Source organism: Copadichromis virginalis, linkage group LG7 (assembly GCF_057382275.1).
Source record: "Copadichromis virginalis isolate Kocher_CV1m ecotype Utaka linkage group LG7, C_Virginalis_male_GT1.1, whole genome shotgun sequence".
Classification (NCBI taxonomy): Eukaryota; Metazoa; Chordata; class Actinopteri; order Cichliformes; family Cichlidae; genus Copadichromis; species Copadichromis virginalis.
The window spans coordinates 5,508,438-5,529,972 of record NC_140624.1 but is presented as its reverse complement, the minus strand read 5'-3'; the positions used below and the strand labels follow the sequence as shown (position 1 = coordinate 5,529,972).

Sequence of the window (21,535 nt, the reverse complement as noted above, 5' to 3'; positions counted from 1 at the left end):
TTTTTCCACCCCCAGTCTTTTTTGGTTTCATGCTGACAGGCTGCAATCGCACACGTTCACCGCTAGGGGTCAGTATATGCGATCTAATGACACACATTGCCAAACCTCCCTGCAGGCAACTGCTCGCTGACAGATTGTTCAAAGCAACAAAACAAAGGCTTTAATCTAACAATAGAGAGCTGATGAATTCAATGAATTCAGTGAATTTACTTGGCGGTGAATTCAAACACCAATCATCCATTCATTGCAGAAACCGGGCTGAGTGAGAATGCGATACTGTAGATCGATCAGTTTTCGTTTCTTGCACATTATTTTTAAAACACTATCTTGAAAAACATAATCAAAATTAAATCAGTGGCATCCAAATGACACTTCAGCGTAGCCTGTATCTTTCACAAAGAGAAACGGGCAGCTCAGTAGTTTGCAAGTGCAATTCAGCTTAAATCGTTTGGTCCATGACGAAGAGCAAATACGAAATAGATTTTGAAATATTAATAATAGTAATAGTCAACCATCCAGGGCTGCTAACACTGGGTGAGCCTGTTTTAGAAAATCTACTTTTACAAAATTTGGCTTTTACTTGTTATGAAGTAACACAGACACGAGTCTGAGCTGCATGCTCATATCGTTTGTCTCGGATTTAGTTTCAATTTTTTGTATTTTTTTTTTTTAAAAGCTCTACATTTTTACCGTAGGCCTAACCTCAGGAAACGAACCGAAAGAAATTCAGAAAAGTAAAATAGAATAAAAACTTACAAATAAAAAAAGATATAGTGGTTCCCTGCAAAACTGTATTAATGCTTAAGAAAATGACTTGCAATTGTTTTGCATTTAAATTCTAAGATCAGACTGCAGTGTAGTCTAAGTGAATACACGTTATTAATCCCAAAACGGGGGAAATGATTATTTCGCAGAAGCCAAAACATATAAGGATAACCTGCAGCAACATAGCGTAAATGAGGCAGAATAGCTGAAACACACCTACAACATAACGAGACAATATTGCTCAATAAGGCATAAAAGAGAAACAGAAACAGAAAGGAGCACATAAAAATAAAACAAAATGAGACATTTAAAAGGTGTTATGTGATTTGTATTTCATAATAATTATTTGAATATAATAAAATAAGGAAATAAATAAAGATTCATATTATCCCTGTTTTTTCTGTGTGTAAGGCAGTTTTAAAAAACACACACACTCAACGTGAGTGCGTCTCCTTTAAAAAAAGAAAAAAAAGCCGGACTGTCCCTTTAATCCGCAGATCAGATCACTGACGTCACCCTAGTCCTAAACCGTCGCCGCTGATTGGTTGGAAGTGACGTCAACCTCACAGTTTCCTTTTTTCCCGTCTCCCTCCTGAACCATGACCTCATCGCTTTAGTTCATGAAAGTGCTAAAGTGCACCTTCCGTACCTAACCACCCCCCTCCTCCTCCTCCTCACACACACACACAATAACAGCTAACAGTTTTAGCCTTCACCTAGCCTAGTAAAGCTAATCTTGCTCTCCACGAGCCAGCTGAACGGCTGAGGAGGCCGTTTGTAGCCTATCACCGCGCGCTTTCATGCCTGGTTTGCTCCTGGCGCTGTCATCCTCTGTCAGCTGAGGTCTTTACTGTACACCCCGCAACACCGCCAAGTAAACACCGGCCAGCCCCCATGAAGACTCCGCCACTGTCCCCTCACACATGGAGGCCAGTTGAATAACACCCCGCAGACGCATGGAGCCCGAGGTGAGTGCTTGAGTGTGTTTGTCAATTAGCAAGAAAGGACATTTGTTTGTTTGAATCGGCTGCTCGCTGTCTGTGCTCGTGCCCAGCTCGCTGCTGCTGCGGCGAGCCCGTCAGCTCGCACTCCTCCCCCCCTCTTTAAGTGCGCGCCCGTCTCATAATGGGAATAAACCTCGTCCATGCTCAAGTTATCGATCGTTTTATTGGGATGCAAAAAAATCGCTGTGCCGGTTTCCTATTGTAAGGTAGGTGTATTAGGTTTCTTCCCGAATTTTCTGTTTAATGTTCGCGCTGGTTAAAGTCATCACAGCCTTCCCGATCAATGGAGAGGGCTCATTTTCGCATGCGGACATATCCACGCGTCATAACAAACCCAGGCCAGGTTTCCCACTCAAAACAACCTCTCTGTAAGTGTGGGGTATAACAATAGTTGATGCTGACTGTATCCGGCGTTTTTTAAAAGCAGTGCCTGCTGTCCGCACTGGAGTCTATTCTTATTTCTAATGTAGGTCGGTTTATTGTAGTGCGCTGCGACCGCTCAGCCTCCATCATTTTGAACGCTGGTAAACGATACACAACGTCTTGTCTGTTTTTTGTTTTTGTGTTGTGTGTGTATGTGTATGTGCGCCCCCATCTCTGATGATTTGATTTTTCAGAGCATTTCTATATGTACATATTATATTTATTTGACGATGTATTTTTGTATCAGAGATTCTCGATATTATTTACATTTACATTACCTATCATGTGGCTGTTGTAGTGGAGTCTGGGGGTAGTCCCAGCTATGTATGACCCTGCATTTTACAGCAGTCAGTGCACTGAGGGAGTATTGATGAGAGGACGCCGGAAGGCTTCATGCTTGGATGTGTTGTTTACAATATGATAGCGCTGTCCAGCTGCACCAAGAAATCAATTTTTTAAAATGACAGAACCGCTGCAACAGCATGTTACACTGGTTATTAGTCGTGGTAAACACTCAGGGTTAGACAATCATCAACTATTAACCATTAATTGTAAGCATTGTTAAAAATTTGATGATTTAAGGTGTGCCAATAACTGTTTCTTTTTAAATTCCACAATAATAATTGATTACAGCTATAAATTAATTGTTTACTACGTTTATTGAACTCACAACAGTCATGCTTTCATTTATTTACCTGACAGAAAATTAATGATAAAGTATTTTCTTAATCAAGTCGGAGGTTCTCACCGGTGAAAGTCAACTAGATATCTTTTGGTTTTGGACTGTGAGACAAAACAACACTGCTTATAATGCTAACTGTTTTGGGCCTTTGTACAGACCATGAGATTAATCTTTAACTGACAATACTTTTATTCATTCTGTCGTGATTTTGCATGATATGCTAATATTTTGCCTTTTAACACAATTGCAAGAACTTCTACTAAAATTCTCCACTATAAACAGGTGATCCTGTACCTGCTCATTAGAAGTGGCAATCACCAGACATCCCATGATACAATAATATCAGAATACTTGATATTCTGATATTATTGCAGTTTTTGGCATTTTGAAAGGGTAAATATTTCAATAGCATAGATTGTGATTTCACTGCAAATTATGTCCACAAAGTTAATCCAATAAGATAAAGCAGGAAAGCACAGACACTGTCACTAAAATCTGCCATAATTGTTGCTATTAGACAGCGTCAGTGTGCTATCAATCTGTTACTGTCTACACAGACAAAAAAACACATTTAGCAGAAATTCACATTTGTGTTTAGCTACCTTCCTGTTCTATATGAATAAAACCAGAATACATCTGTTTGGCAGCCAGCTGAGTCGAGTCCACTCATGTTATGTTCATTGAAAAAAGCAGCATGTTGCAATTGGTCCCAGAATGTGAAAAGAATCCAGTACAATCACAAGGCAACCACAGGTTTGTTTTGTTTCTGGCAGATACAAGGTTGTTGTCCAGCTTTTGTACTACTACTAGTGTAACTGAGCTATTAGCTAAGCCAAGTGTGTCCATTCTTGAATGCCTTTTTCAGTTGAGCAAATATGATGTAATGTTGCTTGAATTAGTGTCCGTGGCTTGATAAAAATAATACGATGCTATGCTGTATCGGTTCGTCTTTTTTTCCACTTCTGCTGAACAGTGCTTTGTTGTGGTCACCCTTTAAAGTGTAAGTGAAACACTCCAGAGAGAGAGAGACAGACAGACAGCTTACATACACATATATATGCAAACTTTGAGTTCATGAGAGGGCCTGCTGCACAGACTAAAGGGCACAAGATGCACTGGTGATGTAATTGTTTGTGGTCTAAACAAACCAGTCGTGCCTGTCATTGTGCGAACCTTGCTCGCTTCATATCAGCCTACTCAAGGCTGTGGCCGCAGGTGACGTTATGCAGGGAGTTAATGAATAACCTGGATGGTATTACATCACCACTGGTTGCCCTCCAGTTACTCTCTTTGTGTTTGCCTCTGTCCCTGATGTCTGATAATGTCATCATGGAGCTGGCCCTTCATGTTCACCCCATGGTGAAAGGCTGTGAATACACCTGCGTGTGTTGCCCATTTTATTGAGATAAAGTTACTTCCTCAGCTTGATGTTAATATGCACCAACCTTTTTTGTTATCAGTCTTTTATTGAACCGTTTCAGTAGAGTCTGTCAATGATTTGTGTTGCTGTGTTTTGCATGACAAGAGGGGAAAATGTTTGATTTGTTTGATGTTTGATTGGGAGTCTGTTAATTGTCTTTGTCTGGAGGAAGTTCATTAGATTTCAGACGTCACTGTGACCTCACAAAGCACCTTAATTATTAGAAAACACAACAAAATCCTACTAGCATAAAATGATGACGCGATGACAAGTTATATCCAATAGGTCAGTTCCACTGTGACTAGGGAGGGATGTTGATAAGATTTTCATCATTATCAATTCTGCATATTGCCCTGATTCTTTATCATTTTCCTTGTTGACGTCTAATCAATTTTCCTTGTGGAGAAATGTCGGTCAGCGCAGGATTTTTATCGTCAACGCAGTGTGTTATTATCTAAAGTTTTCATAGTATAAACAAATGGTTGAATGGGAGGAATTACGAAAAGATCCACTGCTTTAGCGTCATTGTTCTGCAATGTAGAAAACCACACCAGCATTGATAGGTGGAGCTCAAAGACATATGATCATGAAGTATTTGGAACCGGTTCTCAATAGCCATCCTTAACAGTGACATCATAATGTCCTTAAAAAACACCTTTTGGCCATCATCCAACAGCATAACTCAGAAAGAAAGATGATTTGAGTTGACATCATATTTGGCTGCATGCTGAAGTGTTTACACTCATCTTTGTGCTTACCTATTGAATTGCTTTAAAGTCATTACTTACGTGTGTCTCGCCAAATTTGCATGTGAACAGCAAGTTGACTGGTTGGTGAAGAGATACAGCTGGGCGTCAAATTTCTGGGTACCATTCATTTACAGCTAATATTTCCAGAAATCCGAAGGATGTGTAGGGTTTATAAAAAAAAAATCCCACCTGGAGTAAAAATTTCCTCAAAGTTGACCAGTCAGACTAGTTTCTCTGCAAGTTGTCGTGGTGTAATTATTTTGTTTTGACTCCTTGGATCTGCATAACCTGGTCTGTGTGGATCTTCTGACTGTGTGAACTTGCTTTTGGGAAAGCAGTGAGATTTTTGGGCTACATTAGAGGAAACATCAGATAGAAATATATTAAAATAATTTTGGTCGGTGGCTTTTAGGCTAATTTGTGGTCATTTTCTTTTAAGTGAGTAAAATAAAAGGTGCACATACAGCTCAGGTTTGGAGAATCTATCTTGAGCTCCACTGTCTGTTTTAGCTTTATCTTGTATCAGCATCAGTGAGCATCCCATCACAATCACCCTTCTCGTGCCCCCTTATCACCCCAGCCTGGGCTGTTTCCATGGCAACCAAATCTGCTCCAGGCCTGTACACAGTGTGTCTGTCTCTCTGCTTTCTCTTCTCTTTGCTTGTTTTCTTCTGTTCAGTCGGAGCATCACAGCCTAGTGCTGCTTCCTTAAGTGTGAGGAGCTTATTTTATTTATTTATTTATTTATTTAATGATTCTTCCTTTTTTTTCCTGCTTGGATGTGATGTGGAGGGGCATTTTTTCTGCATGAGGAGATGGGCGATGTTTGTTATGCTGAGTAATCACGTGGATGGCTGTGTTGCTTCTTTTAATTTCTCTGCCTTTCTCATATTTTATTGTCAATATTCTTGCTGTTTTCTCTTATTAACCTTTTATTCCAACCACCTTTCTGTCCATAGAAGCGGGATTTTTTTGAGTTTGCCATGGGACAATTGTCAAGCGACATAAAGATGCAGAGCGCTCCGTCTCTGACTACCACACATGTAAACCTGCACACTCATCCCCTCCCCATCTCTGTTCACTGCACAAAAGCAAGAAAGAGCGTGATAGAGAAGGAAGGAGAGATTCAGAGAGGAAAAAGTGTGAGACTGGGTGGGTGGGAGAGCAGTCGCCATTAGACATATGCAGCATCAGATGCTGTGCTCAGCAGCGGCAGGGACACAGAGAAAGACAGCAAAAGATTCACATCCCTCGAAGCTGTGTTGTTAGCTGCACGACCGAAGGGCTTCCTGCCAGATAAGGTACGGTATAACAGGTGATGGGGCAGGTTGTAATTTGGCAGCGGATGTTTTTTGTACAGGGGCAAACTGGTATTGCAGCAAAGCTTTCTGCAGAGTAGAAAGCACATTATAAGCATCCGGATATTATAAGCATATCCGGATGCTTATAATGTGAAGTTATGTCAGCATGCTAGTTACACATAAACTGGGATTCACTTTTTCAGTTAAAGAAAAGATCAGCTAAGCTTAGGTGGACTGTGCTCATTTGTTTGTGCTGTTTTATATGTTGTGCAAGCCAGTGGGCGTTTTGCCTTCAACCTTCATTGACTATCTAAATTTTTATCTATGTCAATGCTTGCCGGTATCTACGTTCTGATTCAGCAGCAGTTTGTTGTTTAACAGTGCAAGCAGTTGCTACTGTCTCTCTAGACTCTCTTTCATGTTCTTGTGCTGCTCCTCTTGCATCAGGCGTGTTGCCAGGCAGCGAAAGCATGTGTACATCGGCTGCATGTTCAGTTCATCCAGCAGACTACAAGTCAATAGGAGACGAGCTGTAGGCTGTAGTGAAGCACTACTCAACCTCCATGTCATATGTTTGATGTGGTCGTCTGCATGTGAGATTTGATTTTTCACCCACATTCTCCTTCATCTGTTTCTTCCCTGCTCCACAATCATCCCCTCTCCCTCACCTTGAGCTGGCTAAGTTGCTAGGCTGGAGAGATCCTGGCTGAATAACATCCTTCGTTACCTCCACACAGCTCTCCTTTCTCGCTCTACTCCCTCCCTCTGTGGCGCTGCCAGACCACAGGTGAAAAGTTGCAGGACACAAGTGATTAGATACATTTCCTCCCCAGTTTAACCCCCTCTCTCACTTTCTCACCAGTGTTGTTAACTGTTTTTCTTTTCTGCCCATCCTCTCAAGAGGAACATAGCCTTATCATCGTTTTTGTTTTGGCTACTGCACCTCTGTCACTCACACTCTTCCTTTTCAGCTGAGGTTTAAACCTCCATTTACGCTTTGGGGTAAGCGAGAAGAGGCCCATTCATTTTTAATGACACCACGTGCCTGTAGATGAATAAAACAACATGGCTGCATTCACATTCTGACCTTTTACTTGTCGCATGACACCTGGTTGACCAATGAAATGGACCTCAAACTACGCTGGGTTTTTTTTCATTTGCATGTTGACTTAATTAAATGGCACAGTGGTTTTGTAATGTGCAGTCTAGCACGCGCACACATGCTGTTTCTCACAACCCCAATAAACGACTGATCGTGTGTGTGTGTGTGTGTGTGTGTCCCATGTTAAAGGTAAAAGGGCTGTGGTGAATGTGAGCACGGAGGAGATCAGAGTGATTAGAAGTGACGGATAGACGGAGGCAGTTCATCAAGTTTGTGGATGGTTAATTTGAAACACACATACAAACACACACGCACAGGATGTCACACAGGCCTTCTGCCTGTGTCCAGACCTGCTCTTTGAATTCCCCTGGCTTAATTTATCGCACGCTCTCAGTTTCCTGTTTCACGAGCTACTGCACAAGAGACCCTCGGTCAACAACCACCAGCCTTCACACAGTTACACAGGCACTCACACTTGTCGAATTTAAGTCTTTGTCTTCGGATGTGTGATATTCCTTCAGATCCCAGGACTGCTAAATCTCGTTGGATGATCCGGTCAGCTTTTAAGTCTTTAAATAACTTTTGTATTCATCTTTATAGCACTGTGGTTATTTTAAAATGCCAGGTGCTAAATATCTGCTAATAAAAGATAATGCAAAAGATCAAAAGTACGTGTGAATTCTTGTGCTAGAGTCAGGATTGGAAATGTGTGTGAAATGGATCCGTTGTTGTGACTTTGCAGCAGTTGAGTTTGAAGGGCTTTATTTGTTGCCATGGAGTGATTGAGTGAAGCTTAGACCAACATGTGCCCTTTATGATCACATGTTTGTCGCGTTCTTACATTTCTCCATGAATGCTTTGCTTACTTAATTCTCTTTCCTTTTTTTTTTTTTTGTCGCTTCTTCTTTTAGGCACCATGGATCTCCCAGCGTCTGCTCCAGTGGTAGCCCTTCTCCACTGACCCTTATCTCCTCCTTCCTCCACCTCTCTCATCTACCCCTCATTCTTCATACCCCACTACCCCTCACCCCCACGTCTTTGACCCTAGCTTACCACTCAGCCCGTCTTACATCATGGCAGGGGAGAAAGGGCCCAACAAGAAGAGCGCCATGGACATCAAGCGCCTGGCGAGCCTCATCCAGAGAGGGACAGGCCGCTTGCTGGTGATTGACAGCAGGACGTTTTCTGAGTACAATGCGTCACACGTACAAGGCGCGGTCAACGTTTGCTGCTCAAAGCTGGTGAAGAGGCGGCTGCAGCAGGACAAAGTGTCTGTCACTGAGTTGCTTCAACCCAATGGCAAAGTGAAGGTGAGTTAAAGCTCAATTAAGGCTACCTGACAGCTGATGCTTTTTGGGTGGTAGAATGTGATTAGAGAGCCATTCACTTAAGTGCCAAGCTGACATTATGCCAAGCTCCTACCTTGCTGATAACGGTGAGACACTTGATTCCTACCTGCTTCATAATCTACTCTTAAAACCTCTTAAAATGGTCATTTGTATGTTTTTACACTTCTCACAAATAAATAAGACAAAGCATGCTAACTGCTGAGATTTAGAGGTGCCAGTAAGTGGAGTTTGTCACTTTTGCTCGGAGCCAAACTAGCCGTTTCCCCTGTGTGCAGTCTTTGTGCCAAGCCAAATTTAAGATACTGGTAGTTTTACAATTACGAAACTCATATTGATCTCGTATTGAAGAACATGAGTGGTATTCATATTCTTATTGAACTTGATCAAAATAAAAATTTGAGTGTTTCAAAAAATGGTTCGCGTTTTTATATTTAGTGCTTTCTGTGCTTCATAAATTCCCTCAACCCACAGACTGAAATAACTCCTTTAAACAACTGATTGACTTGTCCCAAGCACACCTTGGTGATTTACAAATTTTTGTTTGTTCGTCTGCTCACATTTAGAGTTTAGTAGTATAGCAGCTCTGCTTGTAGCATGTTTTCATTATGCAGTAGGTGCAGTGGGTTGATATAGGAGGACTTTCTTTGAGCCTGGGGTCTCAGATTCAGGTTCCCTTGTCAGCACGCTGTCACACCGTTGAAGTGCCGTCATGCAAGATGCTGACTTTACGCCAGCTGTATGAGATTATTACCAACAGTCTGACCTGCGTTTCACTGTAGTTCCAAACTAGCCTCCTCTGTGTTAGCCAAGCACATCAGTGGATGCTATATTTGGTGGGCAGGCACGCATACTGTATGTTTGTTGCTTATCAGTGGCCCTGAAATCGGATCCTTCTGGTTTCCATGACTTCTCCTCTGAATATGACAGCCTTCTTTCCATGGCTTGTCCAGCCGCGGCATGCTGACTCCTGTATTTTTAGTCTCTGTGTGAAACTGAAGGATCTCTGAGGGGGGAGGGGGGGGGGAGCAAGGGGAGAGGAGGAGGAGGGTTGACATCAGTGTGTTTTGTGTGCGGTATGTGCTTTTTGTGCTGTCATGTTTGCGCATGCATTCATCAGCTAACAGTTTTACTTGACTGAATACAGAAAGCAAAAAAGCTGTAGAGGACATGGGAGATGATTTTCTGCCTCCTGGCTTCAAATGTTATTTTTAGATATTCAACTTTTTAGTTACACCCAGTGCAATAAAACAATGATTCACAGCAACCCATGACACTTGCCAGGTGAGTGAATTTTTTTTTTTTAGGCGTGACTCAGAATGGCAGTTCACACTTCTTTTTTGTTGTTCTACTTCCTGGTTGCCAGGAGGCGGTCTGGTTGTCTGGCCTGCCACTCATCTTATTCTGTTGAGCCTATTTATAAGAGTGATTTATGACCAGCTTCCATTTTATGCCATTGTGTGTCAGCCCCAAACTGGCTGACATGTATTTACCTGCTTGGTACATCTTTCATAACTAAAAACATCACTTCCCAAAAAAAAGGCAAATATTTAGACTTTATTACTTTATTGCTCTGTTTACTCCTGCTGGGTTACACTAACATTTGTAGATGACAGACAGCGTCTACATGGTAAAATGAACTTCAGTTCCACTAATAGCACCTGGGATATTTAACCGAGTCCCTATATACCTGCTGTTTTTCCCTGGCTCTAATGCTTTAATGCGAGTCGACCCCACATGCCTTCCTTTTCACCTAACATGAACCATTATCAGCCAGAAGATTCTGTATCTGAATACTTGTATTATTCCGACCAAAAGATCCAGTTTTGTTCCGATAATGGTTTTATTTTAGCCGAGATCTTACACACCCAAAAATAAAATCTTTTGAACACTAGAGATGTAGACAACAAAGAGAAAGCGATGGATTTAAATTAGCTGCTGCTGGAGAAATGTTTATTTGAGGCTTTGGATCACTGTCAGAGTTTCAGTTTCATTACTTGCCCTGAGTGCAGCGCGCTAGAGCGTGTTTCTGTGCTCCGTCTCTGGGTTCATCTCTGTGTGGGGCTCTGTGCTTGGCAGATCTCACACTGTGGCACCCCACAGAGCCATGCTTCCTCCTGATTTCGCTCACTTTCATTCTCGTGACAGCTCTGTCTGTCTGTTTTGCAACCATAGCCTGCAGCTGCTCGCAACCACCTCGATTCTTATTAGTTTATTCCAGTTCTCCTCTCACTGTCTAGTGTTGTCCCATGCCTGCTTTGTTATTATCCATTCCCCACCCCCAGTAAAGAGGATAAGGCTTGCGATTAATGCTAGGCTGGATAAAGCTGGAACTAGCCGGGTTAGAGAGGAGGGCCTGACGGACCCAGACTCTTTTGTTATTGGCTAAGCATGACATCATCCCTTTTGTGTGGCCACTGGCAGGCCGCGGGCTGGGCACGTGCAGATTGGCTGTGTGGTGTTTAAGCCAGCTCCCGACTGACCCCCCCATACACACACACACACACACACCATCGTCTGTACCCCCCACATGGCTCTGAGCATCTCCAGGAGCTGTCTCAGCCAGCCAAAACGCCAAAGGACACCATTGTGGCTCTTTGTATGGGAAGTGAATGCAGGAAGCAGGAGAGCAGCATTGACAGTATTCATGGATGGGCTGTTGCCTCCGCCTCCTCCCCAGCTGCCTCTCGCCTCGCATCCCATTGAGAACTAATAGCCTGCGTCCCCCAAGGCGCTGCACTCACCCTCTTTCATCGAAGCTCCCAATGCTTCAGTTAACTGAGCTGAATGAACAGAACAGCAGCAAACAAAATGGTGTCCTCTTTCTTCTGCCTTTCACGTTCCATCCCTTCATAGCTCCTTTTATTAATGCTCTCTATTAATGTAGGTGTAGAGAACTGGACACAGTAGGCTAGATGATGGACGACCTCTGCTGGGAGAGCGCAGGCTTAGTCGGAAATGGGGCTTCCTCATGCCTTTTCCGACAGGCTAGAGGGCAGGCGGCTGGTTTCTTGGCTTAAGCCTGGCTAATCCCTGCTGCTGTGACAGGGACAGCCGGCCAGGCAGGCCTGACAGATGGACCAGAGGTTTTCACTACCAGTAACCAGCCTGGGGAAGCACCCTTCCTCTTCTATATAGACATGGACCCCACGCTTTTGTTAAACGAAATAGCATGCCTGCATATAGATACGTTGCACTTATGAGCTGTCAAATCTGTTAATGTGGCAGAACTTAAATATTTATAACCACAAGTAGGTTTCCAGATGAAAATTTAGCTGATTTTTGCATTTTTGATGTAAAGTGAAGAAACCAGCTGTATCAGCACACTGACCAAGATGTAGTGCATCAAGTTTAAGACAGATGTGACGGGGTGAACTTGTAAAATTTAGGATTTCTGCTTGCAAAATAGAATAATGCTGAAATCAATATAGCACAAATAGATAACCAAAAAAAGAAAATTGATAAATATATTGAGCCATTCCCCAGTACTGGACTCTGTAATGGATATTAACTGATTGGTTGAGACATTTAATCAAGATCAAGAGAGGGGGAAAAAGTGTTTTGGGAAGTCGAATGACAACAAGTGAAACCCTTAACAGTCACTTTCAGCTTTCTAAATGCTGCTGATTTCCTTTTGTGATTTCTGCACTATTAGTCAGACTAAACAGGCAATTTGAAGAAATTATGCAAACAGATTTAAACATATTTCTCCAATTTCACTGTATAATCAAAAAACAATAAATAACTGAATAATTGTTAGCTGCAGCCGTACCAATGTGATGCCTTTATGGAAACATTCATTTTACACCTGAAAATATTCTCCAGCTGTTGTGATACCAACATTTTAGACATGATAATGAACAATAGGCTGATTCTTTTTGTTTGGTATAATGGGCATGCAGCAATAAAGCCAAGAAAGGCTGTAATCTTGTCTGTGATCTTAATTGGTGATATCAGCTGAGTGTCCTGCCAAACAGAGAGAGATAACATGTGACTAATGGATTTATGCAATGTAGAAGATCTCCATCAATTCCACTGATGACACACCATATGTTGTGTTTATCCTCCATGTCAAGGGTTAGGAGGCGGCTGTAATGATGCATGATAGGGAACCCCATATGGAAAGACAATTTAAAAAATAAATCTCATTAGCTACAGTTGCAAGAATTCATCTTTTTGTATTTCTCTTATAGGATTTTCTTATTAAAATGGTGACTTTCCCATTTTTCTCTTACAGCATGTTTACTTTAATTCATGCTTAATTCAGTGTTGCATGAAAAAAGTTACACTTTCATGAATAAATCAAATGTGCATCTAAAGAGGAAATAGTTATTTACTTTGTTATGATCAAAAAGTGTTTGTCATCTAGTGTCTGACACAGACTGTGTTTTACCATCAAGGACATCACACGTGTTTCATGTGTCATCTCCCATGATTGCAAGAGTGGACTCTGAGAACATAGATGATGAATTTCTGTGTTGGTTATTTCCCAGGTGACCCAGATGGGAAAAATGGGAAATTTCCGTGTGTTTCATTCACATTTATCTGAATTTAAACAGAAATGCTAAAGCCAGCAGTGGTGTTTCTACAGAGATGGATAATGTCATATGTTTGCTTTGATGAGGTCATGCACTGAGTCATTGTTTGCTTTTAAGATCCCACTGTTTAACATAGACACACATGTCATAATCTGTATATAGTTTCAGATCTAATCACAAAGTAAAACTAACAATTACAGAAAATATAATATATGTATATTTCTTTACTCTAGTGTGAGTTCATGTGAGAGGATTTTGGGATACAAAACATGACTTCATTATATAAAGAATTGGGAGGATGATGAGGTGTTACCACATAAAGAGAATGAATGCTTTCTTTACAGACAAAAATGAAGTCTGTGTACTGAGACAGACAAACTTTTATGTAAAAGTATAAAAATTCACTTGTATATAAATGTGTACCCTGAACAGGGCCTTATGTGTGTCTGTGTGCTAAAGGATCCCTGATATTCACCAACATGTAGGTGTGACCACACCAGATCAGGTGACCACATCTCAGAAATCATCAGGGATGACCTCACACTGCACATGCACAGAGCCGTCAGGAGCTTTCGCCACCATGCCACATACCCACATCCCAGTCAGATTCACTTTCATTCAGGTGTAAAGTTTTACTTTAAAGGATGTTTCACAGTTATTCCCCATACTAAGGCTAGAATCTAAATTATCTATGAACCCATATTATATACCTCTTTCCACATCTTATGAGCACAGTTGTTAGTGTCTCACACACACATATCACACCTACTGAAGCATACATGGAGGTGGCAGCTGCCAGTTTCAGTCAATGACATCATCATCCCCAGGGTGGTAGCTTGACAGTCGCGAGAGGTGTAGTTTGCACCTGTGAGCCGGGGTCTTAAACAGACTTATTGAATACTTAAAAGGAGACACTAGAGTACATGCAATATACCGTGTATACTGTTGAAAGTTTGGTCCAGTTGGTGCCACATCGGCATAGAAATAATGTTAGAAATGTACCCAGAAACCAACTGAAATGATAGGCGTATGGGTGGTACGTACTTAATTTTTTTCTGGTGAATCAGTATGACAAACTCTGACTCCTGCTCACTGTGCTGTCTTTTTAAAGAGAGATTTCGTAATTTCCATTTCCTGTATCTCTTCAGCTCCTCGTTACTGAAGAATTTACTGTTAACTGAAGATGGCTCGTACCGCACTCCTCTTGTTTTGTGTGGGTCCTCCCAGAGTGGACACCGTGAGGGGACCCAGACTGTGCTTCAGGAATGTGGGTCCATTTTTAGATTTGTGTCACAGACCAGTACACACACACATACTCCCACTCAGCACTGACCTTGTCACTGGTCAGCAGCAAGACAGGGGTCAGAGGGAAGTTGTATGTCACTTTTTTGCACAAACTGTTACCGTAAAGCAGGACAGCGTTTCCCTTATTTCATAGATATCTTCTGTTGCCAAGCTACCCATCAGTTATCTTTCATTATGTGTGTGTGTGTGTGTGTGTGTATACATACAAACTGTTCCTTCAGAGGAGCATTGACACAAAGTCCATGCCCTAACTTGCAGCCTTGTCTCCAACCTCGTTTTTCTTCCACTCCTTACATATTTTATAACAGGGTCAGTTAGAAGTGTACAGGGACTTCTGACTCTCTTGCCCAATCCCTTCATTTTTTTTCTCTTTCAGGGTCAAATGTTATCCTTTTTCTAGCTCTGTGTATCTCATTTAATAGAATTTCATCTTTTATGCATCTTGCCTCTCATGTTTGTTGTTTATTCTCTGCTGTGACGCCGGTCTCCAGCTCCTTTAGAGAGACCTGGGTGCAGCAGGATTGTAGCATTTGGTGTGCTAGTGCTACCTTCTGTCCCTCCATCTCTCTCTTGCTTTATATCTAATCCTCCCTCAAGTTTCCGTCTGATCCCCCTTCTTGGCATTCCTTTCCCTGGCTTCCTCTTCTGTTCCTTCATCCCTTGTTTTTCCTCTCTGCTAGTGGCATTCCTTGTTTACCTGCAGTGTGCATGCGTCAGAGAGCCTGGGCCAGTACTGTAATAGTAGTGATGCTGTAGCACTGCAGAGGGATGAGGGATCTGTACTACTGCTGCAGTCTGACAGCAAGTCCCAGCCCTGGGTCGTTGACCTCCAGCACTGCAGCAACCTCCATGTGTTTCACATGCTTAGCCAGATGGGTAGTTTTTAGCATCTGGTGTAATATTCTTCTATCTGTTATGCCATTTATACTTTCTAACAAATCTAGACATTCCTTTTCGTCTTATAAGGGAATAAGGTGAGATCTAATTTATCAAAAAATAGTCATCAAAATGGCATTTAACTGTCACTTAATTTTATCATTTGCAGCAAATTTATAGATTTTTTTCTATATTGTGGTAGTACCACCAAACCTGTGAAAATAAAATGTTAAAAAATGCAACTGCAGTGTCTGTGGTTGTTTGAGAAAAGTATTTAATTATGATGTTTTCTATGTAATGTATGAACACAGTAGTTTCACAGAGAGCGACAGTATTTCCTTTATGAGATTCATTCCATGTTTTCACATTAGAAAGTAAACCTTTTAGACTGCGCAGCTGATAAACAACACCAAAGTGTGCATTGAGCGGTGTGTTTATATTTGTGTTAACGCACGTTTGTACGGTTAAAGGCCTGTAATCCTCAGGCACTGAGATCAGACTCCCAAATTAGATCTGATCCCATTAGGATTATTAGCCAAAATATCCAGGGTTAGTTAGGATGAAGGATGCAGGGAATTTAAAACAAAGACAAAGAGACGCAGGGCAAATAACAAATTGTGCATTGTGGGCAGTTTAATGCTAAAACAGGAAATCATAGAAATGGTGCACTTTAATTACGGTTAAATTAATGCTAATCACCTCCAGGCTCTTTCTTTTTTTGATCTTAATCTGGTTGATATTTTGTACGTGAGTGTATACTGGGCCAGATGGCCTCATAGCTCCATTGCACACAAACCATGATCTTATTATTTTTGCAGTGTATTTTAGCAACAGTTGTTTATTGCAACCACTTTAGGTGATATAGATAAGAAGTCTAAATATCGCAATGCTAATAAATAGAATAAAAAGAAACCAGGGTGTTTGCAATTTTCTGATGGTCTGTGTTGCAGATTATTTATGAAGCTGTTAACAGTAGGCTGCTTGTCGCTATAAGATGTTAACCAGCACTAATTGTCAGTGTCTTTTTGCAATCCCATAATATAGGTCTGGTTACTTCCTTCACATTGGATGAACTATTTATAGAATATCACATCATGTATGTTGTTGGGGGTTTTTTTTTTGCAGATATTGATGTTCACACACATCAAGTGTAGGCTTTGCTGTAAATAACCACTTCTAAATGGTTCCCTGTCATAAGTCATTTGAGAGCTTATAATGGGTAGTCTGTTTTATAAACGCGACCCCAGGTTTTCATTCTTTTAGGTCAGTATTGGTGTTGGATGCAGGCAGGCTTAGCTAAGTCAGCCTTTATTAAGCCAGAGTGAGATTTTAGCATGCTTCAGAGACTGACCTTGTCCTGTCTAAATCACCTGCCTGGCAGTCTTCCAAGCCACTCTGCTACAGCTGCTCTGTAAGCAGAAACATTAGCAAACGCGCTCCAGGTGCACTGTGGAGCTGTGTATATCATGAGTTGTCATCGCCATTGTGCCTTCATGTGCACAGAGAGCAAAGAGACATTGAGGAAGTGGAAGCTAGCAGATATTCAGCGACACTTTGCACATGAGGATGATGTGCTTTTGTTGTTTACTGAGGTACACAAAGAATTCACGACCCGTCTCGTTTCATTGTCGCCGCTCTCCGTCTTCTGTTTCATCTCCTAAATTCCTTTTTTGTCCCCTTTTTCTTTTTCTCAATTTTTGTCTCTATTGTTCACTGACCCAATGTGTAGTTACCCCCACACCTCACCCCAATCCCCCTCCATCCTTTTCTCCCTGTAGCTGGCCCTCCTTCCCGCTCCCTCTCCCGTCTCCTGTCCAGTGGCGGTTCAGTGAGGTAGTGATTCATAGCTGCAGTAGGCGCTGCCTGATGGTCATGTGACCAAAGCCTGCCTGACAACATGGAGAATGAACACAGTCTGGCTAGTTTGTGTGCAGCCTCATGCACATGCTCCCTCATGCAAACACACACACGCAAAGAAATACTTTGTCGCATCAGCGCATGCTCACATCCTCTCATCTTTCTCCCAATCTGACATAAACAGCATCACTATGAAGCCACTGGATGTCCACGCCCTTCGCTATGCAGCCAGCTTTCATGATTTTATCCTCTATTACTGCAATCATCCTTCTCATATTTGTCCAAAACAAAACATTATGACTGAACAGTGCAATACCCTACCCTAATGCAATATTCATAGTCCTGTGCATTATCTTATAACTATAAGCACGCGCAGTGCTTGCTGTTTACTGTTGCAGTCACAGGCACCAGTAAAAGTTTATTGTCAAAACACCCAGTAGTGTGTTTGTGAGTTCCTTTTTATTTCTTTTTTATTTTTGTTGCTTCTTCCTGGAAAATGTGAAAGCAGCACAGAGGTCAGGTGTTTGAGGAAACAGGTTTGGTCCCTGCCGCAGCTCATTTACCATCACTGCGCCATCAGAATGCCCTCTTACAATGCCTGGGTTTACTCAGGCGAAAGAAAATATTCCTCAAACCCCACCCACAAGTTTGAATACATGTCATAGATTCAAATGCTGGGGTTGTCCCAAGTCCCAAATTACCCAAGATGCCAATTAGATAGAAATTCCAGTTTTTTCTAACTCGTACTTCCTTGCTGGCTTTGACACAAGATATTTTTGTTGTATAATCAATTCTCTTCTCTTCCTTGTTGTTTATCTTCTGTGCAGGTTGAGCTGGGCAGGAAGCAGGAAGTGGTGGTTTATGACCAGAGTTCCAAAGAAGCAGGGCATCTGTCCAAAGATGGTTTTGTGCACATTCTCATGGGAAAGTTGGAGGGCACCTTCCACAAAGTCTCCCTTCTCACCGGTAAGACATGTGTGGTGTTGGTGGTGGTGCAAAAGAAAAGGGGAAAGAGCAGACTTTGTATATCTCAAAGCCTGTTTTCCTTTGTGTGTGTGTGTGTGTATGCACTGCTATTTATTGTAGCCCGAACAGGTGCACTGTTGTCGTTGCACAGTTTGATCAGCAGATGTCACTCATGAGAACAACAGGACAACAATGTAGCCCTTAGTCAGTTCCCCATTTCTTAACACTATACTAGTGTTCTGACTTCGTGGTGTAAGGTTTGCAGGTATGTGTGAGCCCAGGAGGGAGAGGGGAAGTAAACTCCCCTGCACTCTTCCCCTTACCCAGCATCTCTGCAGTAACGGTGAAGCTCAACTTTCAATCCTCTGGCCTTATTTATCACAGTTATTACCCTGTCGTAGTGTCCACTAAGCACACTGAGATTTATAATTGAGCCCCACCAAGACTGTTAATAGTCGTTGAGTTAATAACATCTTGATTGTGGTGGCTGCAGCTTTTTAAGGGATGATATTACACACACACATATCCGCCCGCCGAGGCTTATGAATCTGTCCCAAATATGTCAGTGCAGAATGGGGAGTGTAATCTGCCTCAGTCAGGATTTGAAATGAGGCAGCGGAGGCATGCTGCTCTTGCAAATCTCGGCTCTTCTCTCTGCATCCCCATTCTTCTCCTCTTCCCTCCGCTGGGAGATTAGTGCTTTTTTCATGAGTCATTCACGGATGCCTAGGATTGCCTGAAAGCACACAGCCTCTACAATTTGTCACAGAAGTGTACTGAGCGCATGCTTTGGGTGGACACACCCGTGCATACAAAGTGCATACACACGACCGCGTTTGATGCCTCACACACACGAACACAAACACACACTCTCTGATTACTGAAAAGCCGGGATTTTGTTAATACTGAAGGACCCCCTGTCAGCAGCTCCCTCCTCGTTATCAATCTCGGCTCGTTCTCGTTGTGTTTCTTCAACAGAGGAAGAAAAAGAGGAATCACACCTCTTCCATTTTTGTCCCCGCTTTTCTGCTGTTTCCACGACAACAGTGGCAGAGAATATTCTCCTGTAGGACTCAGCCAATGGCGTCCGCTTTTGTTTGGGTGGTTGTAATATTGGGGTCAGTGGAGCTAGCAGCAGCGTTGTATACATAATATTTGTCTGTATTTGCAGTGCATGCATGCAGGTGGGTGGTGTTGCATGCATGTGCCTGCATGCATTATGACGTTATGTGAACGATTGCTGTGGGATCTGCTTATGTGGGGAAAAAAGCATCAGTGTGAAGGTGTTAGAGATAAGAATAGGATATGCTTGTCAGGATTTTTAAGTGTTGCTGTTAAGTTGCCTTTATTAATGTGACAATGTTTATATTATAATTGGGGATGACGGGCATTCTTGTTCATTGCGTCTGCACAGTTTGCAGCAACAAAGTGCCTGGTGTCTAAAAGGACGCTTGTCTTTTCTGTTACAAAAAAACCCCACAGTGGCACAATGTGTGATTTGTGAACAAACTGAGCCCAGAGAAAGTTCAAAGGTCAGGGGTCACGATGTGCCATCTTGGATCTCGAGCTCTTCACAGAGCAGTGAAAGCAAGCATGCAAGAAAACTATTTTTCGAAATGGGCCACTGGTTTGACAGAATTACTCATTTGAAGATGTCACACTTGCCTCCTAAAAACCAGTAAAAAGTTGCTCACCTGGTTTTGTGAATGACCAAAGGCCACCACATGCACTAGCCTTTCCCAGCCATTCCTCCCACTCACTCACTGCTTTCCCATCCACTCTCTGTACTTTACTGTTAAATAAAAGCCGAAGATGTCAAAAATGAAACCCACCCAAAATAAAGTAATGGATTAAATAATGAGTAAAAACGTATGCTTCTTTTTGTCCATCCTTTATTTTTTTGTCCTGTCTCTGCCTCCTCATTCTTGACTTTAATTGGCATTACTCCCGTCTCCCAAATTTAAAAAAATAATCCCAGTTCACACCTCCCTCTCCGCCCACCTTATGCTTTTACACCTCCCTTCTACTGAACCTCTGATTTATGCTACTAATAATTCCCGTGGTGACCTCATATCTGACTGAGGACTTATTTTCAGCCTCACACCAGACGTACACACTACGCAGAGTGTAGCACTGGTGCAAATCCAGTGAGGGGTAATGTGGGTGGGTAAAGGAGGGAGAAATGGATTGCGAGATGAAAAGAATCCATAAATGGGATGAACAGGGTGAATTTGAGAATAATTATGAAGCTGCCTGTCTGAGGGGAGGTTGATTTTTCTACCTTAAATGTCAGTTATGCAGACGCTTGCCAAAGGGAGATTAAGGCAACATTTCTGAAAGGGATTTATGTTTTTTGCATTTTTAAACCTAATGCTTATTGACGTAAATTTCCTTTCAACTAGGGGAAATAAGACAGGAGAAGACAGGAGATGCCAGATAAGCTGCCTGAATGAAATGTTACACAATCATAATGAATGCTCTGGGAACATATTGATCCCAAAACAATCTGTGACCCCTCTCAGGTTTCCACCATTCAGTAATTGATCAACTGGAAAGCACACCATGTCGTTACATGTGGAAAACGTCATACTGGTAGCATTGTCCCAAAAGGGCCATTGTTTTTGTGAATGAAATTACTAATGCAGATTCTCACCCTGTATTAAAGAATGCATTCACGCTGGATGTAGTTGTACTTGGAGAGTGTCCTTGTGAATCCATGCAAGCACAAAGGTTAAGGTTATGCTACTTCATTGATTGCGTGAAAGTGTTTGTGAGAAACATGCCTCTCTCAGGACAGCTGTATTTTTAACACAGTGGTGATCTCACCCAGTTGGAGTTCAAGCTGATGCGTCTTGCCTTTTTCAGAGTTCTGATAGCGTGTGTGTGTGTGTGTGTGTGTGTGTGTGTGTGTGTGTGTAGAGGGAGAGATCATCACTTGGTTGGAGCCAGCTGCCTCCCCAGTGGCTCTAAAGTTTGTGCATTTCCCACCAATCTGCAAGCACACAGCCAAATTGGAGACAACGCTGAACACTCCCTGCTAGTGTGGGGCTAGGTGGTATGTTAGCCGATGCCAGCTGTGTCATACGTCACAGCAGCCCCGCTATAGAACTGACAGCATGAAATGTTTTGCTGCCGTGTTCTAGTTTCAGCAGTCTAATATGCAAAACAGAATAAAAAGAGAACTTTCAAAAAGGCTACTCA

At 42.2% G+C, this 21,535-nt stretch overlaps 1 protein-coding gene across 1 annotated transcript in view; it reads left to right on the top strand.

Annotated features, from left to right (window-relative positions):
• The first annotated feature begins 1,850 nt into the window (after positions 1-1,850).
• Positions 1,851-21,535, top strand: part of dusp8a (dual specificity phosphatase 8a) — a 38,213-nt gene continuing 18,528 nt past the window's right edge. Inside the window, exons 1-3 of the mRNA XM_085461346.1 lie at positions 1,851-1,975; positions 8,358-8,756; positions 18,196-18,334. Coding sequence (XP_085317472.1) covers positions 8,520-8,756; positions 18,196-18,334 — 376 coding nt within the window. The 5' untranslated portion in view covers positions 1,851-1,975; positions 8,358-8,519. The remainder of the gene's footprint in view (positions 1,976-8,357; positions 8,757-18,195; positions 18,335-21,535) is intronic.